This window comes from Spermophilus citellus (assembly GCF_964194105.1).
Source record: "Spermophilus citellus genome assembly, chromosome: 2".
Taxonomy (NCBI): Eukaryota; Metazoa; Chordata; class Mammalia; order Rodentia; family Sciuridae; genus Spermophilus; species Spermophilus citellus.
Window position 1 is genome coordinate 213457415 of NC_138183.1, and position 17464 is coordinate 213474878.

The 17464-nt window shown below is 42.7% G+C and overlaps 1 protein-coding gene across 9 annotated transcripts in view; it reads left to right on the plus strand.

The window, feature by feature from the left end:
• NAV2 (neuron navigator 2) overlaps positions 1 to 17464 on the plus strand; it is a 701871-nt gene that overhangs the window by 560641 nt on the left and 123766 nt on the right. For all 9 annotated transcript variants that reach the window (XM_081282533.1, XM_081282536.1, XM_081282532.1 and 6 more), the window contains one exon: positions 12930 to 13052. In XM_081282533.1, the coding sequence (XP_081138659.1) occupies positions 12930 to 13052 (123 nt within the window). The remainder of the gene's footprint in view (positions 1 to 12929; positions 13053 to 17464) is intronic.

Genomic DNA, 17464 nt, shown 5'->3' on the forward strand with positions numbered 1-17464 from the left:
TACAAACTTACTTTTTAAGTTCAGGCCCCCTTTTGAACAATTATTACAGTCTGATTTGAGGGCAGGAGGTACAGAGTGGAAGGGTGAGAATAGGTGTGGCTTTTTAGAATCCCAATATCATTAGTAAGTCCACATCAGCAACAGTGTTGTCAGACTTTAGCTATAGAACATATCATTAAGAAATTGGTCCTTTTTATTTGTTTGTTTAAAATGATAAATGTTTAACATTGAGTATGGCTTTTAGACCGCCAGAGGTCAGCCTCCTCCCACAGAGAACCAACAGTGTTGGTGGCTGCCTGGGTACTGTTTCTAAGGTGACCCTGTACACAGAGACATGTGCAGAAGTGAATAGGCTCAGGCATCCTGTGTGGTCAGCTGTTGTGTCTTCAGGTTTGGGGGAGAGGGGTTTGTTTGTTTATTTGTTTGTTCTGTACTAGGGTTTGAACCCAGGGGCACTTTGCCACTGAGCTATACCCCCAACCCTTTTTATATTTTATTTTGAGACAGGGTCTCACTAAGTTGCTTAGGGCCTTGCTAAATTGCTGAGGCTGGCCTTGAACTTGGGATCCTACTGCCTCAGCCTCCCTAGTTGCTGGAATTACAGGCATGCACCACTGTACCCAGCTGTCTTCTGTTCTTGCTGGATCTAGCAGCAGAGAATTTGAGTATCCCAAAGTCACTTAATTTTGGATTCATCCTCTACCCTTGAAGGCCAGAGTTCTATGCATCTGTTTCTATTGGGGGTATATTTATTGAATCCCATTTTTTGTGGGGAAGGGGATACTGGGGATTGAACTCAGGGACAGTTAATCACTGAGCCACATCCCCAGCCCTATTTTGTATTTTATTTAAAGACAAGGTCTCACTGAGTTGATTAGTGCTATTGCTGAGGCTGGCTTTGAACCTGGGATCTTCCTGACTTAGCCTCCGGAGCCACTGGGATTACAGGTGTGCACCACTGCACTTGGCTTGAATCATTTAGAATGAATTCTAGGATAATCATCATTACCTTGATGAACATCTTACCTGGGAGAAAGGGTCTGAAACCACACCCTGAATTCCTTTTACATTTTAGATCCTCTGTGTTTGTAGTTGCATGCCTGTGTGAACTGACTTCCTTACCCCAGCCCAAGGCTACCTGGCAAACACTTTCAGGATGCCACTTGATGGTTCTTTCCTCTAAGAATCCTTTTCTGGTCCCTCTCCCTGCTTTGGCCCTTGCTGAACCCTATGCAAACACCTACCTGTTTGCTTCCACCTCAAGTTCAGGCCACCTCTAAGGGAAAGGCCTGTGGGTGGCTCTAGTACAGCCCTTCCTGCAGCTCTCTGTCCTTCAGACGCTGAGTTTGGGTGATGATCCTAATGCCTGCTTTGTGCCTTGGTTTTGCAGAAGGGACCATCTCCCAGTGACAAGTTAGGCGCCTTCCTCCTTCATCCTCTCTCAGTATACTTTGGCATTTCTTTCAGCTGCAATGTAGATTAGACAAGGTAAAACTTGCATGACCTAAACCAAACACCAGCTGGTTCCTCCTGGGTTTGGTAGAGACTGTGGTTATTACCTGGGGCTCTTGATGTGAAACCAGAAAGAAAGAGACACTGGATGTGTGACTCCCACCCCAGGGCTCTAGTCATCTGCACAGTCTTCAAAACCAACAGAAATTCTGCTGACTTAATGGAAAAAATGAACCTGTGAGCAGTTGAGGGGGCTTAGGGAGCCCCTATCTATGACCCCAGGGTTGATAAGGAAGGTATAGCAGCCTACAGAGGGTTGGCAAGCATGTGTCCGTGTTGTGGAAGTGCTTGGGAGGAAGGACTCTTTTGACAATGTAGGAGGTTTTTCCAAGATAGGGACATCTGATTATGATGAGCCACCCATGTGGTATCCATAGTGCTGTGAATTCAGCTTGCCAAACGCTGCTCCCTCCTGCCCGGGCTAGCTGCCTGGATTTCCAGGTGGACTTCTTTGAGGCCAGTAGTTCCTTGCATCCAGACCATGAGTGCACTGATATTTTGGAAGAAACTTAAGAGTTCTACCAACTCTTTGTCAGCAAGCCCTGATCTCCGATGGAGGGGACATCAGTGATCAGCTCTAACCTAGGTACTGTTAATGTGGACCTTGTCCCCTTAACACCAAGAAGAGGCCAAGGCTAGTTACTGTAAGGATTTGACATTTAAATTATCATGTTGTTGTAGTCACATTGAGGCAGCTAATCGTTAAGGAAGCTGGTGTCCCTCTAGCTGTTTCCCAGATTTAAGGCAGTGTTTCTGACAGTTTCATCTGACAAGAGAATTACATATTTATTTAAAATGAAGGCAGTGGGGGAATTGAAGAGGTAGAGCACAGGGTGGTTTTTTTTTTTTTTTTTTTTTTTTAGGGTGTTAGTGTTACACTCTATGATACTATCCTGGTGAATACATGACATTAAGTATTTATCAAAACCCATAGAACTGTATAATGTAGAGTGAAACCTGGTGTCAGTGGTGGACTTTAGTTAATAATTAGCAATATTGGTTCATCAGATGTAACAAAGTAGCCAGGTGCAGTGGCACATTCCTGTAATCCCAGCTGCTTGGGAGGATGAGAGGCATGAGGATCAGGGGTTCAAAGCCAGCCTCAGCCTCAGCAACTTAGTGAGGCACTGTCTCTAAATAAAATATTTAAAAAAGGGCTGGGGATGAGGCTCAGTGATTGAGTGCCCCTGGATTTAATCCCTGGTCAAAACAAAACAAAACCAAAAAAACCCAATATACCACCCTAATGCAAAATGTTAAAGTAGTTCAGAAGTTGGAAGGGAAAAAATAAGGGACTCTGTACTTTCTGTATAGTTTTTCTTAAAAAGGCTCTCAACCTAAAGTCTATATTTTCAAAAATTTCAGGGTTTGAACCCCACTAAAGACATCCTGCCTCTGTGAAGCCAGGACCTGAGAGTATGTATTTTTCTCCATTCCCTCAGATGAGTCAGGTGTTTTCTGAGGTTTGAGACTTCCTGGATATCAGTCCGTCTCCTTTCACCATCTGTTTCATGCCAAGAAAGAGCTTAAAGGGGCTTTGTCTAGAGAGCTGTCTCCTGTGTGTTAGGATGTGTTTCATCTTTCACAGGGTGGACAGAAAGCTTCCTTCTTGTGCTAGAAATATTTGCTGCAATCCCACACTGACAGTTGAACCACAATAAAGAGAATTCAGGCAAGACCAAATTCCAGACACGGGACTGTCCGGTTTCCAACATTTATTCAGAAGGGCACCCAGATACTCCCATTTTAAACAAGCATAGTCATGGACGATAATGAAAGTTTTACATTTTACATGTGTCTATTTATTTAAACAGGGTGAGAAGTATGCTATTGTTATCATCTTTGGCTCTCTGTGTGTTTAAGTATGTATGTTATTAGCACAATTATGGCTTTTTTAAAATTAAAATTCTTATGGCATTTAGGTAAGGTTAGCTTAAATGTTAAATGCTCTGGAAATAAGTGTTAGTTGGAATTTTGTGAGACTTATAGAAAGTCAAATGGCTTTTTTTCTTTTTCTTTTCTTTCTTTCTTTTTTTTTTTTTTTTTTTTTGGTACTAGGGATTAAACCTAGGGCCACTAAACATTGAGCCATACCCCCAGCCCTTTTTTTTTTAACTTTTTATTTATAGACAGAGTCTTGCTAAGTTGCTGAGGCTGGCTTTGAACTCATGATCCTCCTGCTTCAGCCTCCTGAATCTCTGGAATTACAGACATGTGCCACCATGGCATTATGTAGAAGTGTATCATCCTTGGTAGCATGTTTTACCACTCTGCAGAAAAATTCCCACTTGATCCATCACTCCTTTTCTGGGAGTTAGGTGAGAGAAAGACCCATGCAGTGATGAAATGGAGACTGTGTGCTAAAAATCAGGGTGTCGTGTGAACTATAGCAAGGCCATGTATAACTACTGAACCCATTTATAGCAAACAAAACAAAAGTGTCTCTCAGTGTGGAAATCTTTGCAGAATATGTCGAAGGAACTCATTCAGCCAGGTCCACATTGGCCCTGCTTGGGTAGAGGCATTGCTAACTTGGAACCTAGAGCTGACTCAAACAGCATGCAATGTCCCCACATAAATATTCTGGGGACTTTAGCTTCCACTTGTTTTTCATAGTGTCCATAACTTCAGAAAAAATTAGGACCGTCTGTCTTCCTTTTGGTTGTATTTGTTTTAAAAATATATATGTGCCTCGTCATTGAAATATTGCATCTACTCTAAAACATGAGACTCAAAAAGACCATAATAAGAAATGAATAGAAACACATGCATTTTCACTGCCATGAACAATCCCCACAGAGACCGCTGCCCAAGCCCAGTGCTTCTTGTTGTTCAACATGCATCTGCATTACCTGGGAAACTTGTTGAGGTACAGAGTCTGATTCAGAAAATCTGGGTTATGCCATTTCTAAAAAGCTGCCAGGTGATGCCGAAGGCGTTCATAGCCCATCCTTTGAGTACCAAGTAGAGGCTGAGGCCCATGCTAGTTTTGTTGCAGACCCTCTTGGTGTGCCTTCTGTTCTCTCCCAAGCTTCTCTCCAGCTCCTAGATTTAGGGAATAGAAGTGGCTAATTTCTGACTTGTTTCCTAGAGTGAGGCCCCCTTAGGGGGCCCCTGGGACCTTCTGACTCCTCCTGACCTCAGGCCTGCCCTTTCCCTCTGCTGCCTTTGTCCCCACGCCCTGCTGATGGCCCACTGGAGCTGAGCCCTTGTCTGATTAGCTTAGCAACATCTGTTGGAGTGCTCCCTGGGGAGGCATGCTCTGCTCACTAGGACAAGTCAGAGTCACCTACAGCCTTGCACCAGAGAGTTGAGCAGGGCTTTCCCAGCCTATCTGGCTCTCTTTGTAGCCAGGACTCGGCGAGATTGAAGTGAAATGCAGGAAAAGGTGGTGCTGCTTGAGCTGTGACCATTTCTGATGGGCAGCTCGTGGCCATTGAAGAAACTGACCAGCTGTAACCTCTGCTTGCCTTCCTCATATCCTGTGATTCAAGACAAGGCAGCACATAGTATGGCCACGAGAGACTGCTCCGGCACTGAGCAAAAGAAACATGGGAAGATGTGGCTAGAGGTATAAATTGAACCTTGCTCCTAAAACAAGCAAAGTGATAGAAGCTTGGTCACATCCCGAAGAGCCAGGAGTCCTAGGTGCCGAAAGGTAGGAAATGGTGACGGGGCGGTCCAGCCCACACTCCCCTCTGCCTGTGCCCCAGTGGTTGTTGGAAGGGCTGAGCGCCAAGGAAGTATGAGCTGGTGCTGGAAGAATTGGCCGCTAAGACACAGAAATAAAAGATGAGTCTTTTTTTCTTCCCTCCCTCCCTCCTTCTCTCCCTCCTCTCTCCTTCCCTTCCTTCCTTCCTTCTTTCCTTCCTTTCTGAAAAATAAGTGTTCTCCCCCATCCCTACTACGTGTTTCTTGACTGTGGTGTTGTTCAGTCTGGAGCCTTTAGAGTTTCAGTCCCATTACCACCAAGGGATCAATAGAAAGATACTTTGACCTTGGACTTTCTCCAGAGACTGCTGTTATTTTTTTATTTGTCATTTTTGTATCAGTTTGGGGTGACCCATAATCAAGAAGGAGCAACACCATGTCCTTCAAATGGGACTCACCTTTATTTAATTTTAAAACATACCAAGAATATGCTGAGTAGAATATTAGCATCACTGTGATATGTCTCTGTACTTGTCATGTGGGATAAGAAGGTTTGTTAAATGAAATATGCCACATTTGCCTCAGCATCCGTGCCTAAACACTCTTTGAGAACAAAGTGGCTTCCAAAGCAAAATTTTAAGTATTCATCTAAATTTTCGCAAGGCAGTATTATAATTATCAGTGGAAAATTGGACCCATTTTTCCCAATCATATTTTTGCATTTCAGATGCTTTCTCTTCCTCCCTTAAGTCAAACGTAGCAGCTGCTTTTCTTTGGTAAAGGTCAGCATTCTTCAAAGGGATTTATGCAGCTTTGCTAGACTAGCTCCTTGGTTTATCCTTCTATGACCCAGAGTGAAGTTTATTCATTTGACTTCTAAGAGCCCCTGAACTAAAAGGATCCTTTTACAGGTTTGTGCAGCAACTCAATTTACATCCTAATAAACTCAGAGAATAAATGTCATGCCGTGTTGTAACCAAGCAGAGGGGCACCGTGAGAGCTTATGCTGCTTGGGGATTTGGATGCTGGTGACATAGTGCACAGCCGGGGCTTTTTATCAGTCCACATCTCTCTCTTTTTTTTTCCTACAACAAAGTATGTGTTGATGTATGTGTTCATATATTTATGTTGATATTGGCAAGGAATATTGCATACGCACAATGGTTTTGATCCATTTTCCTTTACTGTGTTCACATTTAAACCAGAAGTGTGTACAAAGAACATAGACAGCCTAACATGCCTTTGAAGAAAAGCAAACACCTAGATTGATTAGATTTTTCTCTTTGTTTTTGTATAGAGAGTTGTATTTTTTTGTTTTGTTTTGTTTTTTTAAATGTCATGCTCTATTGGAAAGGCACTTGACTAGAACAAGTTGGTACACATTTCTTTCCCTTCCTGTCCCTTCTCACCTCCCCCAGTTCTTGACAGGTGATTTCTTTTGAGATTAGTGACAGGTTGCCTTACTTACTCAGGCTGTGTTGAACTGTGAACTTTGGAAATGAGAAACCCCTTTCCCTCCCTCTGGAGGTACTCACACAGCCTGTTTCACTTGGTTCCACATTGTTGCATCATTACATTTAAAAAAGGGGAAGAGATCGATTTACTGAAACCTAGACTCAAAATCTGGTGTACTTGTTCTAACAGGCCCCCTTAGATTCCAGAACTTTTTTGTAGCAAGGTTTTATCAAGATTTTATCAAGAAAGTTCCTGTCATCAGCAAGTGGCCTTCGCAGGTCTCTATAGAGTTTTGGTGAGGTCTACCCTACAAGTCCAGTCACTTCTCAAAGGTCTGGGATGACCCAGAATTTAAAAGCCATAGGCTCTGAAAAATCTGTAGAAGGAAATATCGGCGAGAAGATGTTCACTAAAAATGGAGTATAAAGAGACAGGGATAGGAAAGGTCAGTGTTCTCCTTGAAATAGAAGCCAGAGCCTATCACATCTCTGCTGAGTGCCTCTGACTTACAGGCTTCAGCCTCAACCGGCCCGGACATCCAAGCTCTTCATGCCCCAGGCCCCATGCAGCCCAGGTCTCCTCTTTGTTTCCAGTGTTCCAGCAACAGCACCCTATTCACCCTTCCTTAATACACCCACCTCTTCTATTTCTCCCTGTTTTGCACATGTTATCCATGAGCCCAGATGGTTCCTCCTTTGATGGGTAAACTCCACTGCCATGTTCAGTACCACCTTTCATAGCACTCCTCTGTAACACCCGTCATGCTCCTCAAAGCCTGTCATACATTCATCTGTTATGCCACTCTGCATGTAGTAGCAGAGTTATCTTAGTCCCCAGTAGATTTTGAGTGTCAGCAGAGCAGAAACTCAGTCTTTCATAACCACTCCCCAGCACAGAGACTGATAGTATCTTGGCATTAGAAAGGGGACATGGTTCATCACTGTGGCGTGATATAGGCACTTACAGCAGATGATGGAAACAGCAGGTAATAATTATGAAATAGTCCCCCATGTGCCAGGCCCCGGGCTATGTATACATGCATATAACGCATCATAATCCTATGGATGAATCTGTAGTCTCACAGTTTACAGATGAGGAAACTGAAACCCAAATTACACCACAGTGTGACCAAGTGGGGTTTTGAATCCACCTTCCTGTGCTGTGATCTTGGCCACAGCTTTATTTTCTTCATCTGGACAATGGAGATTAAGACACTTGATCAGATTCTTTTGAAGATTAAATGCCATAAGTTATGTGAAATACTTAGCACAGTACCCAGTAAGTATCCAGTGTGGTTAGTTCCCATTAGCCATGATATGTACCGTGTCCCTCAGTTAGCAAGAGGCAGAGGACATATTTGAACCCTAGGTCTACCAAGAGTGTGTCATGTCCCTAACTCTGATGCTTATGGACCATCCAGGGATGACCTAGAAATGCAGGAAAAATTCTCAGATACTTTGTCCCTTTAGCAAAGTCAAGTATTCTGCTCTCTCCATCTAGAGGTCTCTGGGTGGGGAGCTTTGGAAGATGGAAGCAAAGTTCTGCACCCATCACTGCAGAACTCAGGAGGATAACATAGAAATTGTTCAGTAGCTTGTCGGCCTAAGCAGGAACCCCATCAACAAACTTTAGGATGTTACCATCTCCTCATTAGACTCTAGCACTAATTATGTATTTCCCGAAGGAGGAGGCGGTGTGACACTGGTGCTCTGGGATTCAGTCCAGGATCCACTGGTTCCTTTGCTTGTGACCTCAGGCAAGTCATATCATGTCCACCCAGTGTGAATGTCCTGGTAAGCTCTTAGAGATGGGTGAAACTGTTGCTCCCTGTCTTCCTGATCCTTCAGGGACACAAGCCTCTTTGACACCTCTGGGCGGTGCCCAGTGTTTCAGATGAACACACCATAACTGCTTCATCTGCAAATTATGCTTTATTAAGGGATTAACTTTGTCCAGGCAGTCTGTTATAATGTTTTCAGTAGCCAATTCCAATACAAATTTAGGTCCAACAAAAACATGCATTTTTCACCAAGACTAGATGAGTCATTTAAAAGCATATATGAAGTTTTTTGCAAACCCAACTATTGTAATTGGTGGTTGCTAATTTAGAAATATTTTATTTATTTTTTTATTGGCGCTCTATGGTTATCCATAGTTGGATTCATCCCGACAAACTCATACATACATGAAATAATCCCCTCTTTCCCCTCCCATATATCTTTTTCCTTCCTCTACTTTACTAGGCTTCCTTTCACTCACTTATTAATTTGAATTTGATTGGTTCTTTATGTCATCTTATCCTTCCCTCTCCGTTTCCTTTATAGAAACAAATATTTTAAATTGGATTCTTGGTGGGCTGGGGATGTGGCTCAAGTGGTAGCGCGCTCGCCTGGCATGCGTGCGGCCCGGGTTCGATCCTCAGCACCACATACCAACAAAGATGTTGTGTCTGCCGAGAACTAAAAAAATAAATAAATATTAAAAATTCTCTCTCTCCTCTCTCACTCTCTCTTTAAAAAAAAAAAATTAAATTGGATTCTTGGAAGCGAGGTAGATTCTGAGGACAACTCCATCTCCGGTACTGTGCTCTCTCCTAGGGACAGACATACAACAGAATTCATCTTGAAGACTAGTATCTTAAAAATATGATTGAATAAATTATTATAAACAACTGGGTGAAGAGGCCAATTCCCCATTTCCTTACCCATCTGCCTCACTCCCAGGTGCCCATGGTGAACAAAATAGAATTGTTGCCAGATTAGTTGGATTCATCTCTGTGGCTTTTGTTCTTGGTGCATGTTTGAGAAGGCAGAGGATCCTGCTTTATCCTTGCCCTTACCCTCTCCTCTATCAGAAAAAGTCAGTTCCCAGCAGCATTCAGTCGCATCTCTGGGGCCCTCTCACCCTCGTTGGTCGTCATTTTCCGGCGAAACCACATTGTACATGAGTATTACTGGGTGGGAGGCTGCAGCATGTGTTGATCTTTCATCTCTGTGATGCTTACCAGACTCTTCTCTCCGGCCTTAGCGACAAACCAGGAGGATGCTTGTGTGGGCCCTGAGTCCATGCCCAGGTGCATTTAATTGCCCAACCGTATGTGTTGTTTCACCAGCAATAAAAATCCAGCAGGGAACTGAATGCTAAAATTAGTTCAGTCGTCCTTTGACAAGATCTCCCCAGTCAAAAACTTTTTGTTTATGTAGCTGGTTGGGCAGTCTTTGCTAAAATCAAAATTAAACTAGATCATTTAGGGCTGGGGTTATAGCACAATGGTAAAGTGCTTGCCTAGCATGTGTGAGGTACTGGGTTTGATTCTCAGCACTGCATATAAATAAATATAAAATAAAAGTCCATTGACAACTAAAAAAATTTTTATATGTATATGTGTGTGTATGTGTGTATATATATATATATATATATATAGTTTTTTAAACTGCCTCATTTAATGGTACACAAGATGGCATTTTGAAGAACTTCCACTGTATTCTCCTTGAAAGGATATTTAATATAAAAAATGCAGCCCTTGTCAAGTTACTGCATTTGAGGGTAGGTGTTTTTTATCTCCTTATGCTGGTTATGGGGTGGATGAATGTAGCCCACGGCTCTGCACTGAGTCACTAGTCACTACATCTGTTGTACAGTTGGATGCATAGACAGACAGCTGGATAGATGGAGGGAAGGGGATATAGTGGCAGATAGAAGGTTTCATTTGTCTTGCCATGTTTTAGATGTCAAGTTTACTAACATTTAAAAGGAGGAAGAACCTGAAATCAGTGTTCTTGCAGAAAGTTTTAGCTAGATTCTGACCTGTGGCTGTGTCTTCATGCTTCATTCATTTGTTCAACAAAAATGAGATTTAGTAAGTACTTAGAATGAGTGAGACATACAGGATATAGATTTGAACAAAATTAAGAATAATTCCTGCCTTCAGGGAGCTTACTGTCCCTTGTGAGAGAAGCATTAAAAAGCAGTTATGCATGGGAAGATTAGATGAACTCTAGATAGGGCAAAGGGGAAAAGGGGAGGAAGGGGAAGGGAGGGGGCGTGGGGGTAGGAAAGACAGTGGAATGAAATGGACATCATTACCCTAAGTACATGTATGAAGACACAAATGGTGTGACTCTACTTTGTGTACAACCAGAGATATGAAAAATTGTGCTCTATATGTGCACTATGAATTATAATGTATTCTGCTGTCATATATAACCAATTAAAATTTTAAAAATGAAAAAAGCAGTTATACAAATTATGATTTAACTACTGTAATTTTAGTCATTTTGCCTTTGTTTAGATATAATTCATATACCATAAAATTAACCACTTTAAAAAAATCTTTATTAGTGCTTATTAATTATACAATATGCTAGGTTTTATTTGGAGTATTTCTTTATACATAGAAGCATAATTTTGCTGGGCATTGGTGGCATACACCTGTAATCCCGGCAGCTCAGGATGCTGAGGCAGGAGGATGGCAAGTTCAAAGCCAGCCTCAGCAATTTAGCAAGGTCCTAAGCAACTTAGCAAGACCTTGTCTTAAAATAAAAAATAAAAAAGGCTGGGAACGTGGCTCAGTGATTAAGCTTCCCTGGGTTTAATCCGCGGTACCAAAAAAAAAAAAAAAGAAAAGAAAAAAGCACAATTGGATCAATTTCACTCCCCAGTACCTCCCCCATCCTTCTCTACCCTCTCTCCCTGATTCCTTCTTTATCCTACTGGTCTCCCTTATAAAAATTCATCACTTTTAAATGTGCAAAACAGTCATTTTTAGTATATTCAGAGAGCTTTTACCTTTTTAAGTTGATATAGTTGAGTGAAAAACTCACTCTATCCTGCTGTTTTGTCCACACAACCACAAACACTTTGTTGATTGACACTTGATTGATTGACTCATAGTTTTCATCATGCTGGTGTTGCATCATCTGATTGCTAATGTCCTTAAGGAAAGAAGAGAGGGCCATCAGGTTTCCCAATTTGGAGATGACCTCTGGAAAACAGCCCTGATGGAAGTTCCTTTGGCCAGTACTAGGAGCTGCTCATCACAGCAGCTACTCCAGGGAAGGCGTTCTCCTCTGCCCCTCACTTGGCATAGCTAGTTCTCCACAGCGTCTCACAGTTCTGTTCTTCCAAGAACATATCCCAAGAGAGGCCCCAGTCAGAAGTGAGAGATATTCAGGAATCAGGAACCCTCAGGACCCATCCCATATAAGCTAAGCTGAAATGCCAAAGGCAGGAAAATCTCTATAATTTAGTTCATTTGACTCTGTGTCAAGAAATAATGACTCATGGGGCTTTTGCTACATATTATTGAACTTGAACTATAATATGGTTGTGTTTTCAGAGGTCTTACAAGGTGATCCAATGGGGCTATGCAGCGATAGGGATCTGAATTTGGTTTCTGGCTCTACCCAAATTTTGCTTTGCCTTCTGTTCTGTTCTAACATAACCAATCTCCTTTTGGAGCTTCTGGGGGAGGAGCCAGGTAGATATGAGGTACAGCTGCTTTGGACCTGATCCAGTGGTTGTGCTCTCAGAGAGTCATCCAGTTGGTCGACAGCTATCTATTCAGAAAGTTCCAGGGGTCCTCCTTTCCCGACAACACTGATTTCATCAGAAGACAGCTTTGGAGCATCACCAAGAGATCTGGCAAATTAGCATAAGTGTTATTCACATAATTTTGTGACCACCCTTAAGACATCAGTATCAAAGACCATGACAACCATAGTAATGCCTGCCAGTTATAGGGATTTATACAGATTTCAGAGCACTTTGTATTCCTTACCTCCGTTATTCTCACACACCCCTTGTAAGATTCACACATGTAACAAGCTATGATATTCCCAAGATCTGGGGAAGTGACTTGCCCATAATGATAAAGGTGGCTCTGCTAGCCCCACAATCCCGTCTTTCCTGCCTGCTTTCCCCACTGCACTGCTCTGGAATAGTTCTGCATACAATTTGCTAATGACTTGTCAGTTCCATTTACATTGCTTAGGTAAAACACCTGCTTGTGTAATTGCTGACATTAAAAAGTATGTCATGGATACATCTGACAGTTAATTTTATTCACTAGTTCCCTTCTGCTTCATAGATTCCTGTGAGTTTGGGTTAATTAAACGGAGTGTTTTTTTTTTCCTCTAGCAAGCTGGTGATCCTCTGGGTTGAATCTGTGGCTGAGTTATCCTTGGGCTATGATTGGTGACAGAGCCTCAGGGAATCCTTAGTTCTTCCCCCATTGGAGCACGCAGGGCTTCTGGATACGAATAACAAGTCAGTGCGAATACACATGTATCATCCTCTTCTCCTTTTAAAAGGTATATGACCGATGGTGGACTTGGCCTCTACACCCGTCGCTTGAACCGGCTCCCTGATGGGATGGCTGTGGTGCGTGAGACCCTGCAACGAAATACCTCCCTGGGCCTTGGAGATGCTGACAGGTAAGCTCGCCCTGCTTGGGGATGGCCAGATGCAGAGGGGACTCCAGAGTGGCCTGAGAAATGAGGGTCATGATGTTGGTCCCTTTGACCGGAAGAGAAGAAAGGAACCAGTACAACAGGTGGGAAAGGTCTGCTGAGTTCTAGAGCCTTGCTTCTTTGTAGGATGGTGCTTCTGGCAGGGAGAGCACAGGGAATTCAGGTGTGGGTAGATTTGTTGTTGTTTGGTCTGTTGCTACAGCATCTGTGTCAGTTCAGCTGGCCCTAGGGGACCTGCCTCACTTCCTCTCTCACTAGTGCGCTTTCTAGGTATTGCACCTTGCAATAAACAGCAGGTCCATGTGCAGAAGGGAGGCTTGGCCTCGGCCAATCAGGCTTTACCATGGTCTCGGTTGCTTGGTAGTAGGAGGTGAGGCTTAAGAATGTGGGTATACACATTAAACTGCTGAGCTCAGTAGTTGGCTTTATAGGGGTCTATCAGGCTTCATGGCACCACTGTCGGGGACGGGGAGCTTCAGACCACACTACAGTAGAGAAAGAGGATGACTGTGGTCTCCCGGGTTCTCCTCCTTACTATGACACAAACTGATTCTACGACCTTGAGCAGCCTGTTAAGGGAAGGTGTTGAAGTGTATGATTTCCAAGATCCCTTCCAGCTCCAGTGTCCTGTATTTCTGGATCTCAGTACAGATTTCAAATACTGTTTAGTGATCTGACTGTTGAAGTATTTTCTGGCATACTTGACCTCTTTCTGCTTCTGGGTTGATGAAATGTAACATGGAATTTAGATAGGAATTTTTTGAAATTACTGTGCGCTTTTAGGTGTTCACCCTCAAGTGTCAGAAATCCAAAAAGTAGCACAAGTCAAGTCCCAGCCACTCTCCTGGAAGGACTTGCTTTTGACATAGAGCTGGGTGACTCCTGTGATCCTCTGGCTTCCGAGAAACAGGGTAATACACTAAAGAGACAGACACTAAAATCACGCCCAGAAATGGAATTTGCTGCAGAGGAATCTTCACATTTTCTAGGGGCAAGCCAGAAAGCTTGGGCTGGGGCAGAGAGCCCTGGATTAGTGGTCAGGAACTTGGGCTTCGGCCCACTCTCTACCACTGAATTGAAGTGTCCTCCATAGAATCCCCCAGTATCCAGGGTGCTCATTTATATTTATATCAGGAATAACAGAAGCCTCTCCACCAGATTTCTGGCTCAAGTCAGCTTTTTTCCCCCCTGTAATTAATAAAAAAGTATTGGTTGGAAAATTCGGGAGAAACGCGAACCATTTGAAAATTGCTCCTTCTGTTTCTTAAACTCTCTGTAACTAAAATCTTTCTATTAAATATTATCGGGGGAAAACACATCAGGTGCTGCAGCACCCCCACTGGAGAGTTCACAAATTGCCAAATTATTTCACTTATTTGTGTTCTCCTGTGATCATGTAGTTTGTTAGTAAATCTATTAGCACAACTGCAGGCCTTACAAGGTACTTTTCCCCTTGTAGCAAGAGAAGAATATGGGTTCGGCAGTTTAATTTAATGCTTCATTGCAGGGTTAATGGAATTATTATGGATCACAGCCAAGCTTTTTTCTACTTCTGATGATGGAGAATTGGGGGTGGGGTTGGAAAGATGGATAGCATTTGTTGTGTTGTTTTAGTTTAGCCTGCATGATTAAACCAACAACAGTGTATTCTAGTCCTTCACAGATGAATGCTGAGATGCGATCACACAAAACTGAATGGATAACCCATTAAATATTAAATAAAGAACTCAAGTGGCTTTAAAAAAAATAGGACTTAAGTTTAGTGAGGTGACACACACCTTTAATCCCAGCTTCTCAGGAGGCTGAGGCAGGAGGATTGCAAGTTCAAGGCCAGCCTAGGCAATTTAGGGAGACCCTGTCTCAAAGTAAAAAGGCCTGTATCTTTTTAGAGAACATATTTCCATTTACCAGGACAAGAACAATATTACCCAAATTACAACATTTGGGGAACTATTTCAAGGGTACAGTACTTCTGGGTTCAATCCTCAGTACTACCAAAGAAAAAAGGATTTAGTAATGACTATAAATTTCTTACTATATCATATAATTTCTGGCTTGCAGGAAGGGAGATATTTTATATTGTTCTAGAATGTGCTAAATTTTTAATCACCAGTTACTGTGAACAGACCATAGTGATGCTTCATCTGTGGCTAAGCTGAAATAGTAGTGGATTTGCCTATATAAAGTTCTCTATGTAAATCTCTATGTCTGTATTCCAGAGAAATGCTTCACAAGGTTGGGGAGGCTAATGTCAGTAATACAGGAAATCATATTAAGTGGTAGATAGGAAAATTTTCCTAATATTTATATTTTAATTTTTATATTTTAAAAACTATCACATCAAACCACGATTTCACACATATTGCTTAAGGTAAGAATAATGTAATGGGCTGGGATTGCAGCTAAGTGGTAGAGCACTTGCCTAGCATGTGTGAGGTGCTGGGTTCAATTCTCAGCACTGCATATAAATAAAAAAAAATAAAAGGTTTATTGACAACTAAAAAATATAGATTTTTTTAAAAAAAATAATGTAGGCATGAGACAACTCACTATGAAATATCAAGGAAAAATATCACAGATGGTGACTGTGCAAATGTTTCCAACTTAGTAATGTTGTTCTTGCCCTGTTCTGTAATTGGAAATATGTTCTCCAACAATTTAAATCAGACAAGTGACCAGAATTCTTCCTTTTTTAACCTCTAAGAGGTTATATATAGAAAGGAACTCGAGTCTTTATGGATTTACACATAAGCAATAGTCCACATGTGTTCTCTAAAGGAAATAGGAAACGTTCTGACAGATTAGACCTGACCAGATTTCAGCAAAGGGAAGACGAGCGTGAGACAGGCAGATCACCCTATGGATGAGAAGAGCACTGACCTCGGCAGTGGCTCAGGAGGACACCAGCTATTCCCTAAGACTTTAAAGGACCATGACCTCCCAGAAAGACCTTAGCTATTTGCAACAGAATGTAGCTGCTGTGTCTTCAGGGTTATTAAAAGCAACTGATAAGAATGTGTACCTTTGGAGTCTAAAAGATAGAGACCATGTCAGTTTGTATCTTGTATGTCACCAGCTGGCTTTTGAGAAATTATAAATTAAGATAGTCAACTTGAGTGCCAATTCTCCCCTTGATCTCCTCTCACTCTCCAGTTCTTTCCTGATATTGATCAGTGGCTACTTCCAGCCAACTAGAGCCAGTGGGCTGAGATGGGAGGATCAAAAGGGATGAATCAAGGTGGCTTATTGCATGTCACAGGCCCCAGATAGCAGACAAATGAAAGGTACTTTCAGAGGAAGAAGAAATGGGGCAAGCGGGGTGGAGAGACTGGGTTAATGGAGAGCGGGATGGTTGGTTGAACTTCCGCTAGTTCCTGCACACCCTGCTGTCCCCTCAGAAGCTCTGGAACTCCAGGAGTTGGGGTGCTTTGACAGCTGAAAGCTCAGCGCTAGGGAGGTTTCCACTTGTGTGTCCCTTTCTTGGTCCCTCCAGAGCATCACTGTGCTTGGCAGCCTTCACCCACCTGCGCATTAGTGAGCGATGGGTGAAAGCATTTAGATTCCCCTCCTGAGTGGCACCCCAAGGTAACACACATGTCATCAGGAGCACCAGGAGACCATAAGTCAGGCTCCCTCCGTGTGTACCTTAGTTCAGGAGGACTGGAATTCATTGGTCACTTTCTTCCAAGCTATCAGAACACTGATGTTAACTCCAATGACTAATTATTTGGGATACCAAAGCCATATTACTTCACAACTTCTGAACGCAAAATCGAATGTTTGTGGTGAAATGTTGTCCTGAGACTGTAACAAAATGAAAATTGCCCTCCAACATTGTGCCAGGAAACTGAGCAAAAGAGACAACATTATTTTCCCCTTCATATTTCAAGTGTTTCCTGACCCTCCGATTATGAATGTTTGAGGCACTGAGATTGCTCTTCCCATTATGGATCCATAGTCTCCTCAGCCTACCTTTGGGCCCGGGCTTGGCACTCAGAGCTGTCCTAATTTCGGCTTGAATTGGGAGATCCACTCTCAGGGGAGTCCCACCATATGAGGATGTAACTATGTGACTTGGTATTCAAGTAGTCTGCCAAAATGAGCCCTCTCTCCTCACCCAGAGTGTCACAAGAACTCCAAGAGCCCAGGCACTGCTTGCCTTTATAATTTGTATGGAACAAAGTAGTCCAGCTGATGCCAAACTGTGCATTCACAGATTCCAGCCAACCCAGAGGGAAGAGTTTAATCGAGGCCAGAGGACCCCAGTTAGCAGGCAGAAGTAGTGGGGACACTGGATTGAGGGACAGGTCTCCAAGACAGTTATTTCTTAGGCAAAGTCCCTTCTGAGATCCATAGAAGAAGAGGAGCAAAAATAG